This window comes from Gadus chalcogrammus, chromosome 6, assembly GCF_026213295.1.
Source record: "Gadus chalcogrammus isolate NIFS_2021 chromosome 6, NIFS_Gcha_1.0, whole genome shotgun sequence".
In the NCBI taxonomy this organism is placed as follows: Eukaryota; Metazoa; Chordata; class Actinopteri; order Gadiformes; family Gadidae; genus Gadus; species Gadus chalcogrammus.
The window spans coordinates 25,182,531-25,209,260 of NC_079417.1; the positions used below are offsets into that span (position 1 = coordinate 25,182,531).

At 46.5% G+C, this 26,730-nt stretch overlaps 2 protein-coding genes across 2 annotated transcripts; one reads left to right on the forward strand and one right to left on the reverse strand.

The window, feature by feature from the left end:
- Positions 1-111: 111 nt before the first annotated feature.
- On the forward strand, positions 112-10,897 carry cnot6l (CCR4-NOT transcription complex, subunit 6-like). Its single transcript, XM_056593336.1, has 12 exons — positions 112-332; positions 1,883-2,004; positions 2,896-3,082; positions 3,334-3,419; positions 3,678-3,767; positions 4,131-4,199; positions 4,612-4,769; positions 4,994-5,148; positions 5,311-5,462; positions 5,757-5,969; positions 6,466-6,686; positions 7,422-10,897. The coding sequence occupies exons 2-12, from the start codon at positions 1,893-1,895 to the stop codon at positions 7,632-7,634; spliced, it is 1,656 nt and encodes a 551-aa protein (XP_056449311.1). The 5' UTR covers positions 112-332; positions 1,883-1,892; the 3' UTR covers positions 7,635-10,897.
- On the reverse strand, positions 9,836-25,767 carry eeig1a (estrogen-induced osteoclastogenesis regulator 1a). The gene is made up of 12 exons (XM_056593337.1): positions 25,653-25,767; positions 25,272-25,542; positions 19,341-19,461; positions 18,392-18,421; positions 16,861-16,977; positions 16,527-16,573; positions 15,874-16,007; positions 15,023-15,127; positions 14,302-14,479; positions 12,901-13,022; positions 12,395-12,464; positions 9,836-12,061 (listed from the first exon to the last, which is right to left on the reverse strand). Exons 2-12 carry the CDS (start codon positions 25,412-25,414, stop codon positions 12,016-12,018), a joined length of 1,113 nt encoding a protein of 370 aa, XP_056449312.1. The 5' UTR covers positions 25,415-25,542; positions 25,653-25,767; the 3' UTR covers positions 9,836-12,015.
- Between the last annotated feature and the right edge of the window lie 963 nt (positions 25,768-26,730).

Consider the following 26,730-nt stretch of genomic DNA (forward strand, 5'->3'; position numbering starts at 1 on the left):
ATTAAAATATTGCTTCAGAGTGCTAAACGTTATTCCTACAAACTGTAGGTAGCATGGACCTATAAGGTATGTAGACGCGTGCACGGGGTGACGGACGCGAGCGGAAGCCGCGTTTGTTGTTCTTCCTTCAGATCCGCAGGTCCTTTTGGAGGTCTAGTCGGGACCAGGTCAGGAGGTCTAGTCGGGACCAGGTCTAGTCGGGACCAGGTCAGGACGGTCCACCTCGCCGTCTGGAGGTCTAGTCGGGACCAGGTCTAGTCGAGACCAGGTCAGGACGGGTCCACCTCCTTACCGACCATATCTCTTAACTGTCTTCTCTGACCCGAATGCAGGTGAGCGGTACCGGAGCTCCGTTCCTACTGTCAGGCTTGTCTTGGTGTCATTAGACCCCTCTCCGATACGGAAAGTAAACTAACATAGACCAATGCTGAATAACTAACGTTAACCATACCATACTGTATGACTCATTAAACCATGCTGTAGGACTCAACTAGACGCATGGTGTAGGTCTAGCTAACCGATACTTACACTGTAGGACCAGACTAACCAAGAGCAATGATGGTAGGTCTTACTAATCGAGGCAACTAACCCATGCTGTCACATTTACTAATCCAGATCCCTGCTGTTTGGCTATTTATCCCATGCTGTAGGACTGACTAGCCTATACCCATGCTGTAACAATAACTAAACCCCATCCCAGCTGTAGGACTAAGCCAGACCCATGCTATCAGCACTATCTAATTGTGTTGGACTTATTTAGCCAGATCAATGCTGTAAGACTAACTAACCCAGACTCATCTAGTAGGACTAACCAAACCATGCTGTATGATTTACTAACCCACACCCTGGCTGTAGGATTAACTAAACCGTTGTCGTGTGTCTACTGTAGTGTTCTGTGTAGTGTTGTGTCTTGTGTTGTGTCTAGTGTAGTGTGTTGTCCCAAATGGTGTAGTGTTGTGTGTAGTGTTCTGTCTAAGGTTATGAAGTTTTGTTGTGGGTATTGTACTGTACTGTGTAGCCAAACTCATTATAAAAAAACAACAACACTAACTGTTACACTTCTGTAATGTAACGAATGTGATGTAAAGTAACAAATGTAGTGTAAAGTAAGTACAGTGATTAATGTAAAATAACTAATGTAGTCTAAAGTAGATAATTAATGTAAAGTTTAACAGAGAGTAAAGTTATGAAATGTAGCAAATGTAGTGTTTACCAGAGCCTAGCTGCTATCTGACCCCATAGTGTAAACACGTTATGTAACTCTCCAAGCAGTCTATTGCAACAGTTTTAATGTGGTGCTATGTAAGGAATTCAGAATGCTCTCAATGCTGGGGTATAAATACATTTCTATATATAATTATATTTGACTTCACTTGGTACCCAGCGGTAGACTAGACCTGGAATAATAACTCCTATCTAACCAGGCTTGTTTTGAACTCTGAATAATTCCCTGCAGAGGTTTTTGGTAATGAATGATTCAACTCACTGAAGATCAACATATTTGATATCCACATTTTGGGTGGTTTGTTGACCATAAGGATAAGTAATCATCCAATAATAAGGGTATGTTGTGTTGTGGGACATATGGTTGTCTTCGTGGTTCACGACCAGACTGCACACACGGCACACTAGGTGTGCTGTTTCATTTTGTAGGATTTATCTCTTAATCCTGAAATAGGTTACTATTTTAATAATGATTACCGTTTGTGTTTATTAAATGTTTCACATAAATAATTTCTATGAACTTTCATCTATTTGACCCTTTTTTGTACGCTGTGTGGGAGATCTTGCTGAAACTCCTATAACCTAGTATATATAATAATATCCTGGTAATAAATGGGTGTGCCCCAACTTTGATTTTAATTCTGGTTGTGGTCCTCAGACCTCCAGGGATGCCCAAGGACAAGTATGAACCCCCCGACCCTCGCCGCTGTTACTCCATCATGTCTGCTGAGGACGCCTCCAGCGGGAAGAGGAGCTACTGGGCCGAGCTCGAGATATCGGGTCAGTAGCTCTTAAACGGGGACCCAAAATCGTCTTTGTGTTGTTTTAATGAAGTTAATATGTCTTATATGATTGTCAACATAGTAATGTGTGTCCTTTTATCACTTTTACTGAAATAAGACCGTCGTCAAGAGAAAACCAGGAGTCAAATTCTATGTATACGCCGCCAAACGTGTTCGTACTCTGATCAGCGGTGGGATTGTTTTCTTGACTTCAAAATGCATTTTACTATACTCACTGTCATCACGACCAAAAGACACTTGTGTGTGTTGATTTGTGGAGCTCCGTCTAGGAAGAAGGTGATATTGATATGTGGAGCTCTGTCTGGGCAGAGGTTGAGGTTGATGTGACACCTATAGTATAACTCAGCGTTGTGCGGCGTAGTTCATATACAACATTATAATACTCACAACAACGTGACAAAGAAAGTACGACAAAGTTGTCATGGCTCGTAGCCATGGTGATACAACATTATTTTAATCTCAGTGATTGAGTTTGAGCTGAAATAGGGTTCCCTTGTACTTAAAATATATCCAATATGTAGCCAATATACTCTTTATCTACTTCAAGTAAACCCTTAATCAATTGCCGAAACAACCATTATCTATTACCAGTATAACCATTTATCTATTACCAGTCAACTCTTTATCTGTTACAAAAAAACACGTGCTCCTTATGTACCCCTGAACTATTACCCACAACCCTCTTGAAAACCTAGAAATTCCTGGTCAGCCTTGACTGTGAGCTGGTTGCACCCCTTGAGTCCTATTCAGTACATAGAGATCTGCAGCAGATTAATGATGATGAAACACTGGTGTAATATTCTCCTCTTGGTGGTAGATTATTTCAGCCTGCTACATGGGAGGTCTTGCTGTGTTCACTTCGCTGCAGGTCGTGTGCGGAGTCTGAGCAGTTCTCTGTGGTCGCTGACCCACCTGACGGCGCTGCACATCAACGACAACAACCTGAGCCGCCTCCCGCCGGAGATCTCCAATCTTCCTCACCTCGCCTACCTCAACCTCTCCTCCAACAAGCTGCGCAGCCTCCCGGCGGAGCTCGGAAACATGGTCTCTCTCAGGTGGACCAGAGTGCTTTCTTATGAGATAGAGCTCTGTGCTAGAGCTAGAGCTCTAGTAGAGATAGAGCTCTACACTAGAGAACAGCTCTGTACTAGAGATAGAGCTCTGTGCTAGATAGAGCTCTGTGCTACAGATAGAGCTATGTACTAGAGATGGACTTCTGTAATAAGAGAGAGTGCTTGACTAGAAGAGATATAATATGAGAGATGTGGTTTTGTGCTTTTACAATGTGGTTGTCTTTGTGTTTCAGGGAGTTGTTGCTCAACAACAACCTGTTACGGGTTCTGCCTTATGAACTGGGACGACTCTTCCAGCTCCAGACTCTGGGACTAAAGGGTGAGGCATTACTTAACACCTGTAGAATGGTTGTATTTGTATATACACAACCTATGTTATGCTGCGTACATGGAAGATAAATTGCTGCTATAAGTATGCTTGTAGAGAGCAGATGGACCCCAGAATGACAGAACTAGGCAGCAGGTCTCAGAATGTAATTTGAACATTAGCAGCTGAGGGACGGCTTACATATGTCATAGAATACCGCACTACCGAATGTGTGCAAGATTTAATGACTTAGCTGAATGTGTTGTCTAGGTAATCCGTTGTCCCAGGATATCCTCAACTTGTACCAGGAACCCGACGGCACCAGGAAGCTCCTCAACTACATGCTGGATAATCTAGCTGGTAACCCTTCTGGACTCCCTTAGACTCATAAACCACGCCCACATGCCCATAGACCACACCCCCACTACCTCCTCTTGTACTTGGAAATAAAAGTAGTGCAAGGGAAAGTCATTTCACGTTTTGAACATCTGAATAAGATGAGATGTAGAGATATACATAGATTTACCTGTCAGATACAGATCTTAAAGTGGCAATCTCCCAAGATTTCCGTTTCATTATTATATTATTTCATTATAACCCTAGTGCATATCCCTAATCCCTCCCTGAACCATCCTGAGATCCCGTTGCACTAGAGAAGGAGCTAGGAGGGGGATGGATTGACTAATCTGTGGGAGGTTGAACTCACTGTCTGTTTGGTTTCAGTGCATCCTGAACAGCTTCCCCAGAGGCCTTGGATCACTCTGAAGGAGAGGGACCAGAGCGTCCCTACAGGTAACTCCACACCCTATATAACATCAGGATTATATAAGGTTATGTATGACATCCAACGTTAAAGTGCTGCTGCTACAGCCACTATGAAAATCAAGTTGAATAATTAGATTTTCACTAGAATGGTCATCAACATGCTCATACGCCTTAAGGTGCACTGTATGTTGTGAGTGAGGTTGGATTAAAGACTGTTACCTTTGGAAGGGGGGGTATTAGTAGTAAATGTGTTGTAACCTGTGCAGGGTTCCCCCCGACAGGTAGACAGGTAAATAAGTTGACCAATAATTTTGGTGGTAAATAGTTGTTACCTGTGCAAGTATGACGGCTCCACCCGAGAGGCACTCCCTTTTTCTTTAAAAATGTATACCTCTCCTCCACTCTTGTTCTCCCTACTCCATGCCTCCACCCCTCTCAGCGGTGTTCACGGTCATGTGCTACAACGTGCTGTGTGAGAAGTATGCCACGCGGCAGCTGTACGGCTACTGTCCCTCCTGGGCTCTGAGCTGGAGCTACCGCAGGAAGGGCATCATGGAGGAGATCACCAGCTGCCACGCAGACATCATCAGCCTGCAGGTGAGCCTTCATCCTCCCCTTAACCAGCCCTCACCCCTACGCAAACCAGCCTTCATCCTTACTTTAACCACCACAAACCCTAAACCACCTGTTCCAGAAGCTTCTCCACCTGAAATGTTCCGGAAGCTTCTCCACCTGAACTGTTGTAGATGCTCCTCCACCTGAACTGTTGTAGAAGCCTCTCCACCCGAGCTAGTTCTAGAAGCTTCTGTTTGGGTGTGCAGGAGGTGGAGACGGAGCAGTACTACACCCTGTTCCTGGACACGCTGAAGGAGCAGGGATATGACGGATACTTCTGCCCAAAGTCTCGTGCCAAGCTGGTGTCCGAACCCGAGCGCAAGCACGTCGACGGTTGCGCCATCTTCTTCAAGACACAGAAGTATGTAGAATACTTGGCTCATTAGCAAGCTACTAGATAGCATGCTGCACGTGAGCGTACTGCTCATTTGGGTTCTAGCATAGCTAGCTAGAACACAATAATTACTCCAAATCCTAAAAAAAACAATGAATAATATTATCATCTGTATGTTTTTGTGTGTAGGTTCACTCTGGTGCAGAAACACACTGTAGAGTTCAACCAGGTAGCCATGGCTAACTCGGAGGGGTCAGAGATCATGCTCAACAGGGTGATGACCAAGGACAACATCGGGGTCGCCGTGCTCCTGGAGGTCAACAAGGACATGTTCTCAGGCGGTGAGCATGTTGAGTTATGTTATTATTGGGTTATTAAGAAACACTCGCATGCAGTTATGTTAATGACACTAGAATGGCCACAAACATACTCACACCTTAAGGTGCATTGTACTTTGTGGGCGACCTTCCTGGGCCAATGAAATAGTGAGGTTGGATTAAAGACTATAACTTTGAGAAACAGGTAGTGTTAGTACCAAATGTGTTGTTACCTGTGCAGGCACAAAGGGTCCCCCAGACGGGTAGAGAGGTGAACAGGTAGACCGTTCTGGTGCTGAATAGTTGTTTCCTGTGCAGGTATGAAGGCTCCACCCGAGAGGCAGATGATCTTGGTTGCTAACGCCCACATGCATTGGGACCCGGAGTTCTCCGACGTCAAGCTCATCCAGACCATGATGTTCCTCTCTGAGCTCAAGAGCATCGCTGAGAGGGCTGCCACTTCCCTAACCTCTGACCCCGCAACCATCCCCATCGTCTTGTGTGCCGACCTCAACTCCCTGCCTGACTCTGGTAGGAGGAGCCCCCCCCCCCTTCAGGACAGAGCTGGAACCACCTTATCATTTATCAGTTAAAAAAGAGAACACGGAGAACACAACACTCCCACGTATTGTATGTGTTGCATGTGTTGAATATTGTAGGACCAACCTGTAGACAGATGAATGAATGGATGGATGGAACGGCAGATACTAGGCGGCATGTGGCTCAGGAGGTAGACCGGGTTGGTTGGTGACTGGTAGGTTGCTAGTTCGATCCCCGGCTCCTTCTAGCTGAGAATTGAGGTGTCCCTGAGCAAGACACTTCGCCCTGACTGCTTCTGACGAGCTGGCTGTCGTCTTGCTTGGTGGAAACCGCTGTTGGTTTGTCAATGGGTGAATCTTTGGCAATATTGTAAAGTGCTTTGAGTGGCCACTGTTTAGAAAGGCGCTGTATTGCAGTCCATTTAATCTATCTTCTGGACAGTCGTGGGAGTGGTGTCTAAGGGAAGGTGGCTTTGTGTTGTTTTCAGGTGTGGTGGAATACCTGAGTAGTGGGGGCGTGGCCGAGAACCACAAGGACTTCAAGGAGCTCCGCTACACCGACTGTCTCACCAACTTCAGCTGCAACGCCAAGAGCACTCCCAACGGGAAGAGGAGCCCCGCAGACCGGAGCATCACCCACAGCTTCCAGCTGAAGAGTGCCTACGACTGCAGCGCCATGCCCTTCACCAACTACACCTACGACTTCAAGGTTAGCGTTAGAAGGTGTGTCCAGGTTAAAAGATTAGGGTTAGAAGATAAGCAGGTTGGATGTTAGGGTTTAGAAGGTGTGTCTGGGTCAAAGGTTTAGGGTTAGAAGGTAAGCAGGTTGGTAGTTAGCTGGTTGGTTTTGGTTGGTTTTGGATAGGTTAGGCTTAGAAGTTGCTTTAGGATTAGAAGGTTGGGGCTTGGGAAGTCAGTTTCGGTAAATTTTGCTTTCGATAGCTTGACACCCATTAACGGGTAACTAACCGGTGGATAAAAAAACAACAAAAAAATAAAAGCATTTCTCGCGTAGCTGAAGCGGTTGGGGTGATCTGTTTGGAGTTAAAGGTGTGAAAGATAAACGGTAATGAGTGGTTCTCCTGGCAGGGGTGTTTCTAGGTTTTTTAGATATCCGGGGCTTAGCCCAGACGGAAAGGTACAATTTTGTATGCTTTATTGCACATGCAAATTTGCTTTACCGAAATATACACAAATATACACAAAATACGCTTACGTTTATTATAGCTTTAAATAGCTACCTGACTGCTGTGCTGCTTATCCCCAGACATCTAAAGTTCCATTCAAGTAGTAAGAGTAAGAGTAAAATGAATACAAGTGAGACAGACCATATATATATATATATATATATATATATATATGACTGGATTCGGGGCTAATTAAATAATATCCTTAGCCCCAAATTAAACAGCCTTGTGACGCCACTGTCTCCCGGTCTCCACAGGGGGTGATCGACTACATCTTCTCGTCCAGGACCCACCTCACCACGCTGGGTGTGCTGGGCCCGCTGGACCCCCAGTGGCTCCAGGAAAACAGCATTCTGGGCTGCCCCCACCCCCACATCCCCTCAGACCATTTCTCCCTGCTGGCCCAGCTGGAGCTGGCCCCGCCCCTCACACACCCCCTCAACGGCCTACACATGCCTGTACACAGGTAGTGAATCTAGACCCCACCTCCTTCTCCTGATGTCACCTTACCACCACCCTGCTGCTACAGGACGCTGTCAGCCAATCACTACTCTCCCCCCCGGACCCCCCTCTACACACATATACACACAAATACACACACTCTCTCACACACCACAGGAGTTGAGTATGGGCCTGTTTTGCACATTGACGGATTGTTTTTGTATCTGATTGGACAATCATCATCCCGTTGTCATGACACTGGATGTTCATGTGGGATTCTGTTGCCTTGGTAACCAGCATCATCTCTCAGTTCATCCTCCTGCGTCCTAGGAGCCCAAGTTCATGGGGTCACCACCAGTAGATGCAGCTGTTCTTGTGCATCCTGGAGTGTTAGGGCGCGGATTAGGTTCCTGATTCCTAGACGTCTCTAAAGTTTTTGACCCTTATCTTTCATCTACCATGGCAAGCGCTTCCTTCGTTTTGCTTAAATTAAAAAGAGATGTAATTTAAGGATTTGTGTGTATAGATGTATAGATATATCTATATAGATATACTGATATCGATACAGATATATATCTAAGAGAGATAGATTGAAGGATAGAATTTTATATATATATATATATATATATATATATATATATGTATACACAGTGCTGCTATGGCAATCACTATTAGCTTTAAAATTAGCTTCCTGGCAGCTCATTGGCCAAAGGGTCTTCGGACCAGGAGGTGAAGAGTTTAAACCAGGAAATGAGGACTGAGTCTTGTAACAGGAGGTTAAGATTCTAAACCAGGAGGTTAAGTGACTTCTAGCCAGGAAGTAGAGCGTCTTCTAAAGATAATTTATTGAATTGAGAAACAAGAGATGGGAGACTGTTCCCTCCTGATTTATGAATGTATGCAGGTTGGTGGAGGTTGGCGGTAACCGTAGGTACCGTAAAATAACCTGAGAATGGCTGCATCTGCCCAACCTTGACCTGTTCGCACGGTAACTCAGGGCCTACTCCCAGTGGTGTCTTCAACCAACAGTGACCGTCTAAGGATCTCTACCAGTACACCATCGAACCCAGCATCTGGTTTCAAAACCAGATATAGACCAACACCTGGTCTCATAACCAGATCTAGACTCACCTCTGGTCTCCAAACCAGATCTAGGCTCACACCTGGTCTCCTAAACAGATCATGACTCACACCTGGTCTCCAAACCAGATCCATGCTGACACCTGGTCTCCATCCAGATCTAGAAAAACACCTGGTTTCCAAACCAGATCTAGAATAACCCCTGGTTTACAAACCACATTTATTCAGACTCAAGTTTTCCAAATGTACACAGAGGTCTCCATTACAGATTATTTCTTACACCAGATTATACAAAAGATGTAAACCGAAAACAGATCTCCAAACCACAGTTACACTGACTCCAGCTCTCCAACCTAACTTCCCCTAACCAGAGATTTGAGATCAGATCTCAAAACCAGATTCTCACCAAGACCAAATCTCCGAACCAGATTTACATTGACACCATATCCACAAAACAGATTTACACTGACACCTGATATCCATGAAAACGTGCAATATATCCTGCATTTGATCAAAAACTAGCCATAATACTTTCTCCCCACCTGACCTTAAAATGTGAACTTTGTTCAAAACTCTTCAATCCAGGGGGCCAAAGGATTCATGCTCTGCTTTAAATTGCACACTGATTGTTTTTGTTAGCAGGTGGTTCATAACGATTCAGCAGCAAAATGTAGCTTGTGTTTTATGTTAGCATAGAGCTTGCGTTTCATGTTAGCATAGTTAGCTGTGGCTATGGCTAATGTTTCAGCTGCTGCCAGGTTAACCCTTGAGGCCAGCCCTCCAGGCCTATACCCTACTCCCTAAAGCCACTGAGTCGTGTTAAGTGAAGCTTGTTTCATCTGTACCCTCCACCTGCCAGGGAACCGACTGACAGCCACTGTTTTTTTATCTTCTTGATGATCTCAATATCCACCAGAGGCTGAGAGAAAGACAGACCAAATGGTCATAAATCCAAATTCAGCTGATACTTTGTACAATTCAACACCACTTTTGAAAAACATCAGTACAAAAGATAAACAGAATTGTTGTAGATTGCAAAGTAAACGTTGTCTGGTTTCATTTCTGATTTCTGGTCATCAGATAGTCTTTGTGTTCTCCCACCAGCCACATCTAGCGTCACTTCAGGTTTTAGTCCTTTGTATTTAGCAGGCCTATATGAAATATATATATAAAATACTAGAAAATGTGAATAAATTGTATGCAATATGTAAATAGTATAAAATAGGCCTAACCGTATATAATGGTATCAAATACTAGTATAGATTGTGTGTATAATGGTACATCATATGTGTTAATCTGAAACCAAGATTGACTAGGAGCAAGTGCTCTTATTCACAAACATTAATATAAATATTTAGCTGAGGAGGTTAATGATAATACATGGCCTTGCGAGAAGTATCTAACGGAATATGGGGTTTTCATGAGATTTATGTTGTCTTTAGTTGTACTTAATTATTCAGGGAATTATCCAGGGTCGTTTCTTGAGATGAGTAGTCCAACTCTTCCAGCTGACGACCAGACATCACTCACTGGCAGGCTCTAAAGTGTCTGGTTCCTCCTTTATACAAATAGATCACAACGATCAATAATGTTTAGTATATGGAAAGAATATCCAATGTAATGTAACAAACTATTCTAAACCTAAAGAAATACAATTAACTTGGTATAAGATCCATTTAATTACGTCCTACTGCTTAGGCAGTGGTTCCACACTTCACCACTAGAGGTCACTGAACCCCAGTTGATAGGGATCCACAATAAAAAGACAACACACATCAACACGAGGCGTGTAAGATAGGCTCTTTAATATATAGAATACATTTGTTGGAACAAAGAAAAACACGTTTGAAGTAGTGGTCTTACACGGTACAAATCTTTTAGAAATACCGTTTCTAAAAGTCGTGCAAGCTTACAAGTAAAACAATTTGTTAGAGCTTTTAGAAACGAGTTGATATCTGTGCAAGGTGTGTGCATTGCTTAGACTTCTTCAGACAAGAGCATTAAAACCGAAACTTCTTTAAAGGGATATTAAGGGCTGATATCAAACAATGTTATTAGTGGTTTCTCCCAAATGTGAATATAGCAAACCAATCGACCCTGTGATAAAAACAAATGTGAATAAGGTTGCCATAAAGTAGTGAATTGAAGAGATGTCAGAAGTCATCAATAAACATCCTTATTCACACTAAACCAACAGAGTTTCAGATTGCGTACAGTTTGGATGTTGCAACTGACCAATTATTTGAAAACATTGTCTCTTTGTAGCAAACTATAGTTTCAAAACTAAAAGGTTGTTTCTTACATCAAAGTGACCCTAAGGTCATTGTCATTGGAAATGTATCTCCCCCTGACCAAAAATGTGAAATTAAATATAAGGCTGCCTAAAAAACTGAACTAGTTTAGTTAAGATGTCTGGCCTTCCAGCAGCTGGGACGGGACCTACTGGGTTTAGCTTGAAGCAAGGTCACAAACTCCCTGGGGCTTGGTTCTGCAGACAGGTTCTGCAGAAGAAGAAGGTTCACCACTCCACCAGGGGGCGACGGCAGCCAGAATAGGACTCCTCCGAGACCCAACGCTACAGCAACAGACCACTCAGACCAAGCACCCAGACCAGAGGTCAACCCACCAAGGCCCTCCTACCAGCTGTACCCAGCAGCCATCATAAGAGACAGACTCAGTTAGAGACTCGTACAACTGAACACCACTAGCCTGACTTAACCCAACGACATCTTCTCTCTTCTCCATCACAAGCACGTCTTCATCCCACCTTAAAACCTGCTTCCGGATCCTTCAAGAAAAACGTCCCGCGGGGTTAGAATGCTCTACCCCTAACCACGTACCTCCCTGATCAACAGGGAGTGTCTTATGAACACGTTGTGTGATCCCAGATGAGAAGCAGACTAATAAACAACACACTCTTAACAAAACACACAAACTCGTTCGTACGCCACCTCAGTGAAGCAGAACCGCGGACTGTGCAAACTTCTGCTCCTGTTGGATTCATTCATCCTGGAATCCAAGATCTAAAGTCAGCTTTGAATTTGCGAGTGGAATCCTAATAAAACACATTTGGGTTGAAATGTCAACATTTCAACCGATTAAAGCTAGAAAAGACGTGATGCATGTGCTGACTGAGGGGGGGGGGGGGGGGGGGGTGTTTACATCAGACATCGACACATCTGGGAAAGATAAAGTGCAAACCGGAACACCTAGGAACAGACAGAGAGACCAGGAGGAGATAGATGGGCCACTTTCTCCAGGTCAGTATGGAGTGGTTGAAGTTCTGGTGGCGCTGGGGCCCCCTGGGACCCCCTGGGACCCCCTGGGGCCCTAGTGGCTCTCAATCACCACCGGCTCGTAACCTCCAGCTGAGACCCTGAGGGAGTAGAGGACCAGATTTATTCATGTTTAACGGAACTAAAAGAAAGAAGGTGAGACGGGGAGGTGGAGAAGACCAAAGGTGGAGGACGAGAGGAAGGGAGGAAGGAGGAGAAGGTGGAACAAGAGAGTGGAGGAGGTGGAGGAAGGGAGGGAGGAGGAGAAGGTGGAACAAGAGAGTGGAGGAGGTGGAGGAAGAGAGGGAGGAGGAGAAGGTGGAACAAGAGAGTGGAGGAGGTGGAGGAAGAGAGGGAGGAGGAGAAGGTGGAAGAAGAGAGGGGATGGAACAAGAGAGAGTGGAGGAGGAGGAGAAAGAAGAGGTGGTCCTAACCGGTTTCCGAGGTGTACGCCACTGAGTGCCGTCGTTCCATCTTTGTTGACAAACAGACGCAAATTGCTGTCTGTAAAGGAAACAGGGTTTTAATGGTTACTTAACCTATCCTGTCATATATCATATCATAAACCATCATAACCCATCATAAGCTATCACAACCGACTCCGTCCAAGGTCATTCTTGGGTGCATCACATCAAGGTAAATGGTAAATGGACTGCAGCACTTTCCTAACCAGAGGCCACTCAAAGCACTTTACAACATTGCCTAACATTCACGCACACATTCACACACCGACGGCGGTGACAGACACGCAGGGCGACAGCCAGCTTGTCGGGAGCAGTCAGGGCGAGGTGTCTCACTCAGGGCCACCTCAACACTTCGGAGCCGGGGATCAAACCAGCAACCTTCAGCAAACATGAGCCAAATGCCGCCCCTCAACATCTAAAAAATAATGTTGTGAAGGGACGAGATGCGACCACTTCACACCATCAGGTCTGATCACCTTCCGTGTTGTTGACGTCCTCGAAGTTGTGGCTCTGGACGATCTTGTCCACAATGTCGTCGGCGTCCATGCGGGTGTCGTTGACCCAAGAGAGATGACTCTCCACAGAGTCCTGCTTTCTCCTGGAGGACAAGACACAGCAGCACGCTGTTACAGTCTGCTGGAGGAGAGGAAACAGCAGCACTCTGTTACAGTCTGCTGGAGGAGAGGACACAGCAGCACTCTGTTACAGTCTGCTGGAGGAGAGGACACAGCAGCACTCTGTTACAGTCTGCTGGAGGAGAGGACACAGCAGCACTCTGTTACAGTCTGCTGGAGGAGAGGACACAGCAGCACTCTGTTACAGTCTGCTGGAGGAGAGGACACAGCAGCACTCTGTTACAGTCTGCTGGAGGAGAGGACACAGCAGCACTCTGTTACAGTCTGCTGGAGGAGAGGACACAGCAGCACTCTGTTACAGTCTGCTGGAGGAGAGGACACAGCAGCACTCTGTTACAGTCTGCTGGAGGAGAGGACACAGCAGCACTCTGTTACACTCTGCTGGAGGAGAGGATTGGGAATAACTAAGTAAGGGGAGGTCAACTAGGAGTTGACTATGTAATGTAAAGCTAACTAGGAGATTACTATGTAAAGTAAAGTTAACTAGGTATGAAGCTTATCTTCGGCCCTCAGCCTGTGGTCTCGTACTGACAACCGAAACACAGCCGTCTGAGATTCAGTCAACAGCCCTCTAAATCTAACTAGAGATGAGTTGGTAAGGTGAGGTCGACGAAGAAGGTGAAGATAAACAGGTATGGTTTAAGTTTACAAGCTGATGCAAGGTTGGTCAGGTGCATTGAGGTTAATTATGTATGGTGAGGTTAACTGTGTATGGTGAGGTTAACTAGGTTTGGTAAGGTTGACTAGGTAATGTAAGGTTGACTAGGTATGGTGAGGTTGACTAGGTATGGTGAGGTTGACTAGGTATGGTGAGGTTGACTAGGTATGGTGAGGTTGACTAGGTATGGTGAGGTTGACTAGGTAGGGTGAGGTTGACTAGGTATGGTGAGGTTGACTAGGTATGGTGAGGTTGACTAGGCATGGTGAAGTTAACTAGGTATAGGGAAGTAACTAGGTATGGTGAAGTAACTAGGTAGGGTGAGGTTAACTAGGTATGGTGGAGTAACTAGGTACGGTGAAGTAACTAGGTATGGTGAGGTTAACTAGGTATGGTGAAGTAACTAGGTATGGTGAAGTAACTAGGTATGGTGAGCTTAACTAGGTATCGTGAAGTAACTAGGTATGGTGAGGTTAACTAGGTATGGTGAAGTTAACAAGGTATGGTGAGGTTAACTAGGTGAGGTGAGGTTAACCAAGAGATAACCAAAGATGAGTTGGTTAGGTGAAGTTGACTAGTTCTACCTGGAGAGTCGGCTGGGGGGCAGGCAGGGCCTGGGGGGTCTTGGGGGCCGGTCCCCGTCAGCAGTAGGGAGGTCACTGGTCCCCAGGGCCCCGCCCGAGGTGCTGCTCCCAGTGGACAGGTTCCTGCGGTGGGTCAGGTCGGACACACTGGAGGAGCACGAGTGTTCAGTACTGTAGCCTACACACACACAAACACACACACACACACACACACACAGTTTAGTCCTAACTTCAACACACGCTAGCGGCCTCTACACACAATGGTAGGAGGAGGAGAGAGGGCCGAGGTAATAGGTAGGGCGGGGAGGAGGGGATGGTGTGGAGGAGGTAGAGGAGGTGATGGAGGGGGGGGTGTGAGGAGGACATTGAGGAGGTGATGGAGGGGGGGGTGTGAGGAGGACATTGAGGAGGTGATGGAGGGGGGGGTGTGAGGAGGACATTGAGGAGGTGATGGAGGGGGGGGTGTGAGGAGGACATTGAGGAGGTGATGGAGGGGGGGGGTGTGAGGAGGACATTGAGGAGGTGATGGAGGGGGGGGTGTGAGGAGGACATTGAGGAGGTGATGGAGGGGGGGGTGTGAGGAGGACATTGAGGAGGTGATGGAGGGGGGGGTGTGAGGAGGACATTGAGGAGGTGATGGAGGGGGGGTGTGAGGAGAAGGAGGAGGTGATGATGAGGAGGAGTCGATGGTGAGAAGGAGGTGACTGTAGCGGAGAAGCACCTGAGATGCGGCTCTGTTGGCTGGCGTAGCTGGAGTTGCGGGAGTGTCCTGACTGGAAGACCTCGGCCAGGGGAGAGAGGGGAGGCTCAGACTCCTCCATGAGGCCTGGAGGCAACACCACACACCCCGACATCAGTATCTAAATGATATTAGACTGAACTAGAACTCGACTACAAACAATATCGTAGTGATACCAAACATCTACAATCATAGCCAGTGAGCGACTAATGCCGCTTTTCCACTGCATGGTACCAGCTCGACACGACTCGACTCGACACGACTCGACTCGACATTTTTTGCGTTTCCACCGCGAAAACATGGTATCTGGTACCTGAAGTGGCTGCTTTTTCTAGTACCGCCTCACTCTAGGTTCCAAGCGGCTGAGCCGATGCTAAAAGGTGACGTCGGCAGACAGCCGGCCACTGATTGGCCAGAGAGTGGGACGAAGTCACGAGAGCGACATGGCAACCATGCTGGTAACAGCCATAGCAGCGCCGCAGCCAACATATTCCACTTCTTCAACTTCTTCAACATGCCAGCTAATAATAGTAATGTTATCGATGTCCTCCATTGTTGTTATGTGGGTTCTGTCCATGTGTGGGTTGCATAGGTGTTGTTTGCGTCGCGTACAAAAATACGTCACGGCCCTTTCGCGCAGCCGACCCCACCCACGTCCAGGAGGTACTATTTGCGGTGGAAAACGACCCGTGCTGCTACCGTGTCGAGTCGAGTCGTGTCGAGTCGAGTCGAGTCGTGTCGAGTCGAGTCGAGCTACATGTGCGGTGGAAAAGCGGCATAATAGACCCTGTTCACAGAGCTGTAATCATTACATAACTGGTCTGTGATCCTACCCGAGCTGATGGGGGGTCTGGGCTTGGTGCCCCGGGCCAGGGGTCCTGTGGTGCCCGTGCCGCCCCCCTTACAGTCCAGCTGCAGGGTTGGCTCGCGGCCCGGGACCGAGATAGACTTGGCCGAGCTGGGAGGGCTAGCAGGAGAAAACATGAGTAGTCACTTCAGGGAACCTTAAATTATAAACCTTAACAGGACACCAGGAACATAAGCAGGATGACCCTTAACTTATCATATCTTAACCACCTTAAACCAAGTACAAGTTTGACTAACTCAATATCCAGCAACAATACCATTGCTATCCAACATTTTCCACATAATGATTTGATTATCTAGTTTACATCCATAAATCATCAGCAGTGTTTTTTATTAATAATCTATGAACTCCCTATGTCTATTTAGCAGATTAATTTGAAATGGCCCTGCACTTCGCTATTCCCATGTACCAGTCAATATTTTTGTCGGCAAGAGAATAGATGCTGACAGGTGAAGTTAATCAGTCACTATCTGCAGTTTCCAGAGAAGTCAAATAAGGAACTCTTGGTCTTGGTTACACTTGTTATTCTCAGGGACAGGACTTGAGGTCATAAAAGACCAGCAAATAACCAACAAAGGGGGCTCAAAGGAGAAAGGAGAAAACCATGAGCAGACTCACGTTTTAAAACACGGATCTCCTGACAGCAGTGTCATTCCGATGATCACCTGACAAACACACAGACTTACGTTTCGATTATATTGGAGACATACATTGTTATTTGTGACATACTGTATAACTCTTTTAAAATCTTTACATCTATTATATGTTGTTATATTGGACGGATAGGTTATGCTAGGTATGTACGTTATACAGATTAACTTATCCTTAAAAGGGGCTTGTGGGTAAGGAAGTACCTTACCGCCAGTATGGAGTTGCCCAGGGGCTTGTGGGTAATGAAGTACCTTACCATCAGTATGGAGTTGCCCGGGGGCTTGTGGGTAATGCATCTTACCTTCAGGATGGAGTTGTCCTGGCGGGTGTTCTTGGTATCGTAGCCCTCCAGGAGACAGCAGCGCACTGCAGAGCCTGAGCCAGCAAACTCAGCCATGTTGAGGTCTGTGAAGCCCAGCTGTGGGGGGAGAGAGGAGCTGGCTTGAGAGCAAGACTGGAGGCGTTAAGGTGCACTCACTTGACACGCAGTTAGGTCCAATCCCATTTCTACCCCTTACCCCTTCCCCTTACCCCTTCAAAACAAGGGGGAGGGGTAAGGGGAAGGGGTAAGGGGTAGAAATGGGATTGGGCCTTGGAAACAAGCTAGGTATGGAATTGTGTTCTCAAGCACGGCACTTATAAAAACACACATAAAATCACCAACAGCTTAGAAAATGATGTCTTCATTGACTCTGCTGCAAATCTATTGGTTGGCGTGTTGCTTCGTGTGAGGAGCAAGGTCAAGGATTAAATGGTTTCAGCTTCCAAGCGAGATCCCTCCGCTCTGAGTGGCCGAGGTTGGGCATGCAGTAGTAAAGACTTTATTGTCATTACACATGTCACAAGTACAGAGCAACGAAATTACCAAGCATGTTCACTGCTCTACCCTATTGTACCGTCCTTACCCCTCCAGGGTATGTTGTGGGTTCACATTGCTTTTATGGGGAAGTGTGAGCTCTCTACCACGGTCAAATCATATCAGAATACTGAACTCTCTTGTATGGCATGGAGCAGACTCCTGAGGAATGAGGAGTCTGAGAAACCTCAACATCAACTCTTTCTCCTCCTCCTGTCTCCCTCGCCTCCTCCTGGTCTCTCTTTCTCCTCCTCCTGGTCTCTCCCTCTCCTCCTCCTCCTCCTATCTCCCTTGCCTCCCCCTGGTCTCTCTTTCTCCTCCTCCTGTCTCCCTCGCCTCCGCCTGGTCTCTCTTTCTCCTCCTCCTGGTCTCTCCCTCTCCTTCTCCTGGTCCCTCCCTCTCTTCCTCCTGGTCTCTCTTCCTTCTGGTCTCTCCCTTTCCTACTCCTGGTCTCTCCCTCACCACCACCTCCTGCTCTGCCTCTCCGGATCTTTCCTGGTATCTCTTTCTCCTGGTCTCTCCCTCTCCTCCACCTCCTGCTCTCCCTCTACTGCTCTGTTTAAACACAGGAGGGCCCATCCTCTTCCCAGAAGGAAGACGGAGGCTGTATTTATATTTAGCTGAAGGAAGTGTAGAAGCAGAGAGCAGGAAGGAGGAAGTGGTTCTTTTCCATCGCCGACCTGAAGTGATCAACAAGCCCTCCCGGCCTCAGCAGAGGCCCACCTAGCTCACTACCCCCCACACGGCACCAAGGAGGCTGGTACCAGCTACGGGATGTTTAGCCCATCCCTCAGTGTTGACAGAACACATGTTCAGGAGTAGATGTTTGTCCAGAAGTTCACAGAGATGTGCTAATATTTGGATGTTCGTGTTTGTTAGCATTTGAAGGTATTTGCGTTAGGCGTGCGTTGCCGAGTGATCCACTATGTTTGGAGAGCAGTGGGCTAATAGGTCCCTCAAAGACAAACAATCTCACCTTCGTATACGCCTTCCCTCCCTTGAGTTCCTGCATAGGAAAAAACACAGAAAAAAGCTGAGTTACGGCAATTACAGGTCAATTACATAGCTCTAGTTACAGAGCTATAGTTACAGAGGTATAGTTACAGAGCTCTAGAACTCTAGTTACAGAGCCCTAGTTCAAGAGATATTGTTACAGATCTCTAGGTCAAGAGCTCTAGATCAAGAGATATAGTAACAGAGCTCTAGAGTTCTAGTTCAAGAGATCTTAGGAGGAGCTCTCAGAGTTTAGGGCTCTAGTTACAGAGCTTGGAACTCTAGTTACAGAGCTCAGTTGACAGCTCTAGTTAAACACTCTCGTTACACAGCCCTATCACTGGTGCTCTAGATACACAGCTCTAGTTATGGTTGCAGGTTTAATTTCCTAAACAGCACTGACATCAAATGTGCAGCTTCACCCATAGTGGACCTAATTTCCTGTTGACAGCTACCTGAAAGACCACCATAACCAACAGACCACTTAGGTTGGAGCCTTTGTGTCCAGTTTTATGGAACAGCCATGTGATCTCCAGCTACAGATTATTCCTAAGAACCGCCGTCAGGCTATCAGGCTGCTGTAGCGCTCCTGATTAGGTGAATTCCACACGTTGCTGAGGAACAGGCCTCATTCTTCAGGCATGTGGAGGCGCCGGGTGAGGACAAGCCGACACACGCAGGAAGGCCACAATAAGCCCTCTACACACACACACCAAATACACCGATAGGCCTTCATGGGATGTTCATGTCGGTGTGTGTGTGTGTGTGTGTGTGTGTGTGTGTGTGTGTGTGTGTGTGTGTGTGTGTGTGTGTGTGTGTGTGTGTGTGTGTGTGTGTGTGTGTGTGTGTGTGTGTGTGTGTGTGTGTGTGTGTGTGTGTGTGTGTGTGTGTGTGTGTGTGTGTGTGTGTGTGTGTGTGTGTGTGTGGTCTACCTTCCTAACAGACACTCTGCAGACGGAGGGGTCCAGCACGCCGGTGTGAGGGTTGGCGTTCATCTTACACACAAAGGAGAACCTCTTTCTCCATCGAACACAGTTCTCCTGCACCTCGACTCTGTGGAACCAGAGATTCACACGTTTGGTCATGTTCCCCCTCTAACACACAACTTTAAAAACACTCAACTAGAGGTACCTTGGTCTTTGAGGTTCCCCTCTATAAACAGGAGGGTGAAGAGAGGCAGAAAAGTGGGTTCTAGAAGAGCATGAACAGCACCAAGCAAAGGATCCCAGGTGGGAATCGAACCTGCGGTCGATACAAGGAACGTTGTCTGAGCTTGACCTCTAGTTTGCTTGCTAACAAGAGCTGGGTAAAACAGTAGTTCATGAGTTATAGTGGTAACAACGCAGTTCATAAGTTATAGTGGGAGTACTACATCTCATAAGCTACAGTGGGAATACAGCAGTTCATACTCACCATACTGCCTGAGAAGGCACTATCACTGTCAAATCTGTCCCTGGGAAAAGTAACGTTGCGCCTAATTGAAAACGGAACTACGTTTTGTTACCATATTTTCAGTAACTGCGCGTACTTACTGGTCACACGGTAGTAATAGTGCTACTGCTAGTATCACTATAGTATTACTGTTCATAAGTTATAGTGGCTGCCGGAGCCCTCGGCAGCAGGCATTGGCAGTGGGCAGCACAGAGGCTCATGTACTTCAGGGAGTCAAAGCCAAAGTCTCGTTGTGGAAATACCCTAGATGTCAGAGAACCAACGTGCTATGCGCCATAACACCAACAGCAGAACGGTTATCCAAATAACAAAGAAGTGAACAACGCGCGCGCGTGCACACACACACACACACACACACACACACACACACACACACACACACACACACACACACACACACACACACACACACACACACACACACACACACACACACACACACACACACACACACACGGCTCTCGCAGGGTCGTAGCTCATTGTCTCATTGGTGGGCAAAATTCTCTGGGCGGGCAAGGCAGAGAAAGGGGAGGTAACTTGGCTCCTTATGACGACGTATGGGGCCAAATTCGAAATCGGAGCATCTGAGCTTTCATTATTCAAAGGCGGAGCAGAATACCTAGCGCTCATTTTAAAACACACACACACACACACACACACACACACACACACACACACACACACACACACACACACACACACACACACACACACACACACACACACACACACACACACACACACACAGGTGCTGATTGACTGCGTTCACGAATAAACCTCCGTTCCAAGCCTACTCACTGTTAGAAGAGCTGTAGGCAAAGTAGCCTCATCAGAGACTCTACTTAAACAGCAATGTCTCAGAGCTTGGCCTCGTTAATCTTTTGTCAACAGCTCCTGCCTTTCTCTACGTGCAGTATCACAAAACAATACGTAATGTCGGGTCGCCATGGTTGTTGGCCTATAGTGGGGGGTTCCGTTTCCTTTAATATTGCATAATTTCCAATAACTCCCGCTCAGCCACTCGTAGCTTACGCGTGCCCGTGACGAGTGTGACTCTAACCTTAGGGGTAGTAGCAGGATTTGATACAATTAAATTCAAAAACGGTGGTGAAAGAACAAAAAAGTTCACTGTATCCGGCCCTTTACATTTAAGCTAACAGATATAGATATTCGACATTCAAAAAAATAAAAAATGATACAACTTCAGAAAAATCTGGCGGGCCAGATATTATGTCTGGCGGGCCAGTTATGGCCCGCCGGCCGCCAGTTGCCGACCCCTGCTTTAAGATCCAGCTTCCAATTCTCTGGACTCTAACTCCTACCCGGGTAAACGGGGCTGTTTCTGTGTAAACTGGGTACAACATTGCATATGTGTATGGGTTATACGATTATTTACAGTTATTAATAATCAATAGTTCACCTGAGAGTATACGAGACTTTAGTTGTCACTTAATTGTCAATCAGACATTGAACGTCGTGGACAAGTTTCACAGTAAAAAAAAACAGACTGGCTGGCTAAACCAAGGGGTGCAGCAGACCTCCACTGGAATGGAGCGTGTGGCCGTGGGAGTTAAACTGTTGACGTCTCCCAGTAAGCCCAGAGAACCATAACAACAAGCCTGTTGCATAAGACCCCCCCGGGAGACCCCTCAGACTACAGTACCAGAAACACATGAAGGAGATTACTCAACTACGATCAGCTAACAGCCAGGATAGGCATGGTAAAGGGCCGTCTGCAACACAGTACGACCTTCCTACAAGTCTGTGTACAGGTATCGCCGGTCATGTACACAACTTGCAGAGCCACAGTACACACACACACACACACACACACACACACACACACACACACACACACACACACACACACACACACACACACACACACACACACACACACACACACACACACACACACACACACACACACACACATTCCTCTGTCCAGATGGCTTTATTCAGACGCCATGGCAACAGAGCATGCCTTGTAGCTCTGGCAAGCTACTGCCAAGAACGTGCACAGGGTGGGAGGGGGGAGAAGAGCGTATGAACACAACTGATCTCTCGGACATGGTTGCTATTGTTTTCCTTGGTTTGGATCCTCGACCTGTTGCCACAACACACATCTTGGTGGCTGTAAGGTTTAGTGCCTTGCTAATAGACAATACCCCCCCCCCCCCCTTTAGAGGGGCAAGGTTTGGATTCCAAGGATATACAGTCATAAAGACTAACTTCGTAAAGAGCATTTGTCATCGCAGGGAATCAAGCTCAACACCAACAACATCTGATGGGACTCAGGAGTCTGATTGGCAGAGTTGCTGCAAGCAGGAAGTTGGTTTTAACAGGCTGGACAAACAGCAGAGGAGCAGCTACATGATCTAACCTCCTCCCATATCTGCCACCTCCTCCCATATCTCCCACCTCCTCCCATATCTCCCACCTCATCCAGGGTCTCCCACCTCCTCCGTGGACTTTCTTTTCCTTTCCCCATCTCCCCACCTCCTCCTGTATCTCCCACCAGGGGGAGGAGGTGGGAGTCAGAAAACAGGAAACAGCTGGTGAACAGCCCTGTCACCCTTAACTTTCCTCACTGCAAACTCTCCTCTTTTCACTCATTACACATGCCTCCTCTCCCACCACTCCTACTCCTAAACCCGCTCCCCCCTTCTGAACCAACCCAACCTCACACTGACCACCCGTCAAATGTTATTATCCCATGTTGTCCACCACAGCACCTTAACCTGCTTCATCACTTGGCTTTACCACCGCCAGCCTCATATACCTAGAGAGAGCTGTAGATACTTACTGTAATATAACCTATAAAGATACTACTCATATACGATACCAGAGGCTTTTATCAGAGCCATATTTAACCAACTCACTGCATATATCCACATATGGTAACCTTGGACAATTTCTTTGAATTGTGGGAGCTGCAGTTCCACATGGCACAGCAGTGTCTGTTGGCATTTTTAAGCGATGTTTGACTACACCTGGGGCCGGTTGCACCAACTGGGCGTAACTAAGCCTGGTCGTAACTGCTAAGTAGGTCTTAGTTACGACCTGGCGTTAGAATGGAACTAACGCCGGTTGCACCAACGGGACTTACGCTTGGTCTTAACTACGCCCGGTCTTAGCCATGCGCGGCCATGTGAATGTTCCATGGTATGCGCATATCACCGCGTTGCTAGGATACCTCGTGACAACAGCTGTTTACTATTTTACTTGACATGCTGTTGGACACCGAAATAAATAATTCATTCGTTCACTCATTGTCATTCATCAATTGTGTTAATGCCTAACAATAAAACACTGCAAACGAATATAATTAAAATATGTATTTGTAATGTCTGGTTTACGATGAGCAGGCATTTAGACGGGAATGGTTCTGTAGGAGAGATTTGTTTAATGTGTCGGCCTGTATAAAATATATAAACATAGTTAAAACAACATTCACAACTGATTATAAGTTGAGAACGGACTAATCGGCCAGCGATATCTTCCCGACAGGCAGTCGATCTGTGAACACTGATCATATCGCCGGCTGTGCTTTGAAATGCAGTTTAGCGAAGCGTTGCAAGGATGGTGGTAATGCTGCATTGGATTGGATGTAATTGCTATAGAAACAGCCTGGAATTTCAACTCTACGCCTGCCCCTGACCAGGCGTAGGATTTACGCCTGGTCTTAGTGAAAAGAACGCTAAGCCCAGTTGGTGCAACCGGCGTAACGGTTAGGTTGGACTTAGAACGCCAAGTTACGACCAGGCGTAGTTACGACTAGGCTTACGCCCAGTTGGTGCAACCGGCCCCTGGCGACCACACAACAGCAACCCACCAGGGTCACCATAACGTAGGTCGTGACCACTTCAGATGACCACATCACTGTTCTAGCAACACACCAGGCGACCACCAACAATCAAAGTCATGTTTCAATCATGTTTTCTAGAATAGACCACTTCTTTCTGGAGTTAGTCAGAAACAGATCTTACGATAGCATCTATTGAAGTGCTCGCTTGGACTCATGTCACTTGTTATGTGTCAGGTTACTTCTGTGACTTTTTCTCCCGTCCTGTCATTTTTTTTTTTTCTCTTAACTGGGACTTGGAAAATCCGGTCGAAACTTGAGGTCAGCAGTTTTCCAAACGATTATCATATCAACCTCTTCCTGTCAGGGCTGATTAGAATGGCTTCAACCCAGAGCTAGTCACCATATATCTAGTTAACCTAGATAAATAAGATACCATGGGATCTAACCCACATAGATCTGGGTCATGCTGTCAGATACTTAGTGGAGTATCCTATCAGTATCTGCTGTGTACTGATAAACCAGAACAGTGGCTCTGTACTGCTGTGTGACCGAAGAGAGGGAGAGGCAGTGGCCGCCTCCATGTTGAGGTCTGGGATTCTAGACAAAGGGGAGGACTGTGATGACGGCCTGGTCATCTCCCCTCACACCTCCCCCACTGAGACAGGCCTTTTTAAAACACACACACACACACACACACACACACACACACACACACACACACACACACACACACACACACACACACACACACACACACACACACACACACACACACACACACACACACACACACAATAACTAGGATATGTCTGAAAGGTAACATTAGAGTACAATCACCACTGAGCTTAGTTTAGGTTTTTTTCACTGTCCCACATTTGCTGACACTTTTTAAAACAAAACACATACAGAATTCCTTTCAATGTTTTTCACTCACTGCCTGACTTAGTTATAGTTCATTCTAATTGTCTGTCTCTCTCTACCAGTCTGTTCGTTTCTCAACCTGTCTGTCCCTCTCCTCTCATTGCCTGCCTCTCTCTACCTTCATGTCTATTTTCCTTCCCTTATCTTTGTATCTATGGTAGAAGACTCATCCAAAACTCTTGGGTTAGAGGAGGTCACTTCAGTTATGTGTGTGTTGGTATGTTTGTCTGTATCGCCTAGGATCTCCAGGTGACCTCTGACCCCCATCTCAATAACAATAACACCACTTGCCTTACATCACATACTGGATCCGACTGCCTGGGATTAGGGTAAGGAACTTTGTAGAGTTAGGTTAAGGTTCTTTAGTTTTGGTGAACGTTAATTTCAGTTACGATGGAACCGTTTAGGGTTTTCTAAAGGAAAACATATACACGTCCAGATTCAACCTCAATCAAATGACCAAAATAAAGAAAACTGAGTGTTATAAAGACAGGCCTATACTTAAGACTCCGGCGACGCCCCCGCCAGTAAAAACCTTAAATAAACTATAATTCATCATCTAAAATTACATCACAGTCAAAAGGGAATAGGGTCATCTCAGTCATGCAGCATATAAATGAACTATTAAATTATCTTCTACTGTTAAGAGATTAAATGCGGTGTGAAGGATAGTTATAGTTACCTCGAGGAAGTTGCCACAAATTCTCCCTCCAGCAGCCGCAGTTTGCAGAACAGAACCCCGTTGACGAAGGGCACCGCCGTCAGCTCCTCCAGGGTGAGCTGCGTCTGGAACTTGAATTTCTTCTTCTTGACGAAAAACGCCATCACCGCCCTGTATTATTAAAGATGGGAGGCTAGTACTCTGAAAACTGAGAAAAAGTGGTAACGGAGCGTTGCTGCTGTCACTTCATGTCTTCATCCGAACAGTTCACGGATGATTCAGCGGGGTGGTTCTGCAAACGGAGTACAAAGTAAAGGAGTTACAAACTATACTGGGTACAAGGAAGCATAGTTAAAAAGAGCTACAGGAGAAAGGCTTAGTGGATTCATGTTACAGTCGTACCTGTAGACGCGGATCGTGGAGGATTGAGGGGAGAACCATGGCAAACGGAGGCAAGATTGGCTCTTTCAGTGCTGACGGGAACTTGGGTCTTGGACTCTTCCCCAGCGATAGGAGGACACGACGCCCCCTAGTGGCCGAGAGGAGGAAACGACGCCCCCTGGTGGCCGAGAGGGGTACACGACACCCGCCTGGTGGCCGAGAGCAGGACACGACGCCCCCTGGTGGCCGCGGCCACCCAATTCTTGCTAAATTCATTGATAGACACTGTAGGATCACAACCTGCTTAAAGTAATAAAAAAAATAAAAAAAATGTAATGGGTTAACTTAAGGTTATTTGTTACAAGCATGCAAAATCGGAAAATGGCACAGCATTAGATGAGAAAAGGCAACAAATGATTAACTCAAATTATAATTTATATTTATCCAGGAGAGAGCGTTAAGAGAGTACGACCACGCGTTCACGTTCCGTGTGGACGCCCGGAACGACGTAGCCTACAGCTGACGGATTACAAAGCAAATAGGACAGTCATTCATATATAATTCGGCCACACTGGCAAATCATTTGGTTTCAATCGAAAAATTAAGGTTTCCGGTTCCCACCATCCCATCTCATCTTTGTTTTATTTCTGTAACCAAGAAAATGCAAGACCTAGCGATAGGCCACATTTATTTTAAAGGATTTGACTAAATATTCGACTTATAAATAAAAACGGTTCCTCGTTCCAGCATCGAGCGCATTGATACCATTTAAGTTTCCGGTCGTGCATGCGTGGTGTATCTCTTTAAACACAGCCATGCTGTCCATCTGTCAAACGAGTATGAGGGGCCCATTATGCCCCCTGCTCCCATTGTTGTGGTGCACACAGACATGTAGCGACGCCTGTACGGTGGACGAGAACGGCACAATGCTGCTCTGTAGGTACTGTGGACACACGACTCGGTTCCTAGTCCGTTGGCGCTCTCACCGCAACGACTCGCTGCTCGGAGCCAAACCGCTTCACATTCAACTTCAACAAAAACCCTAACGGACCTCAAATCGAGGTCATTACATTTAGAACAGCAGATGTAGCCAAGCGGT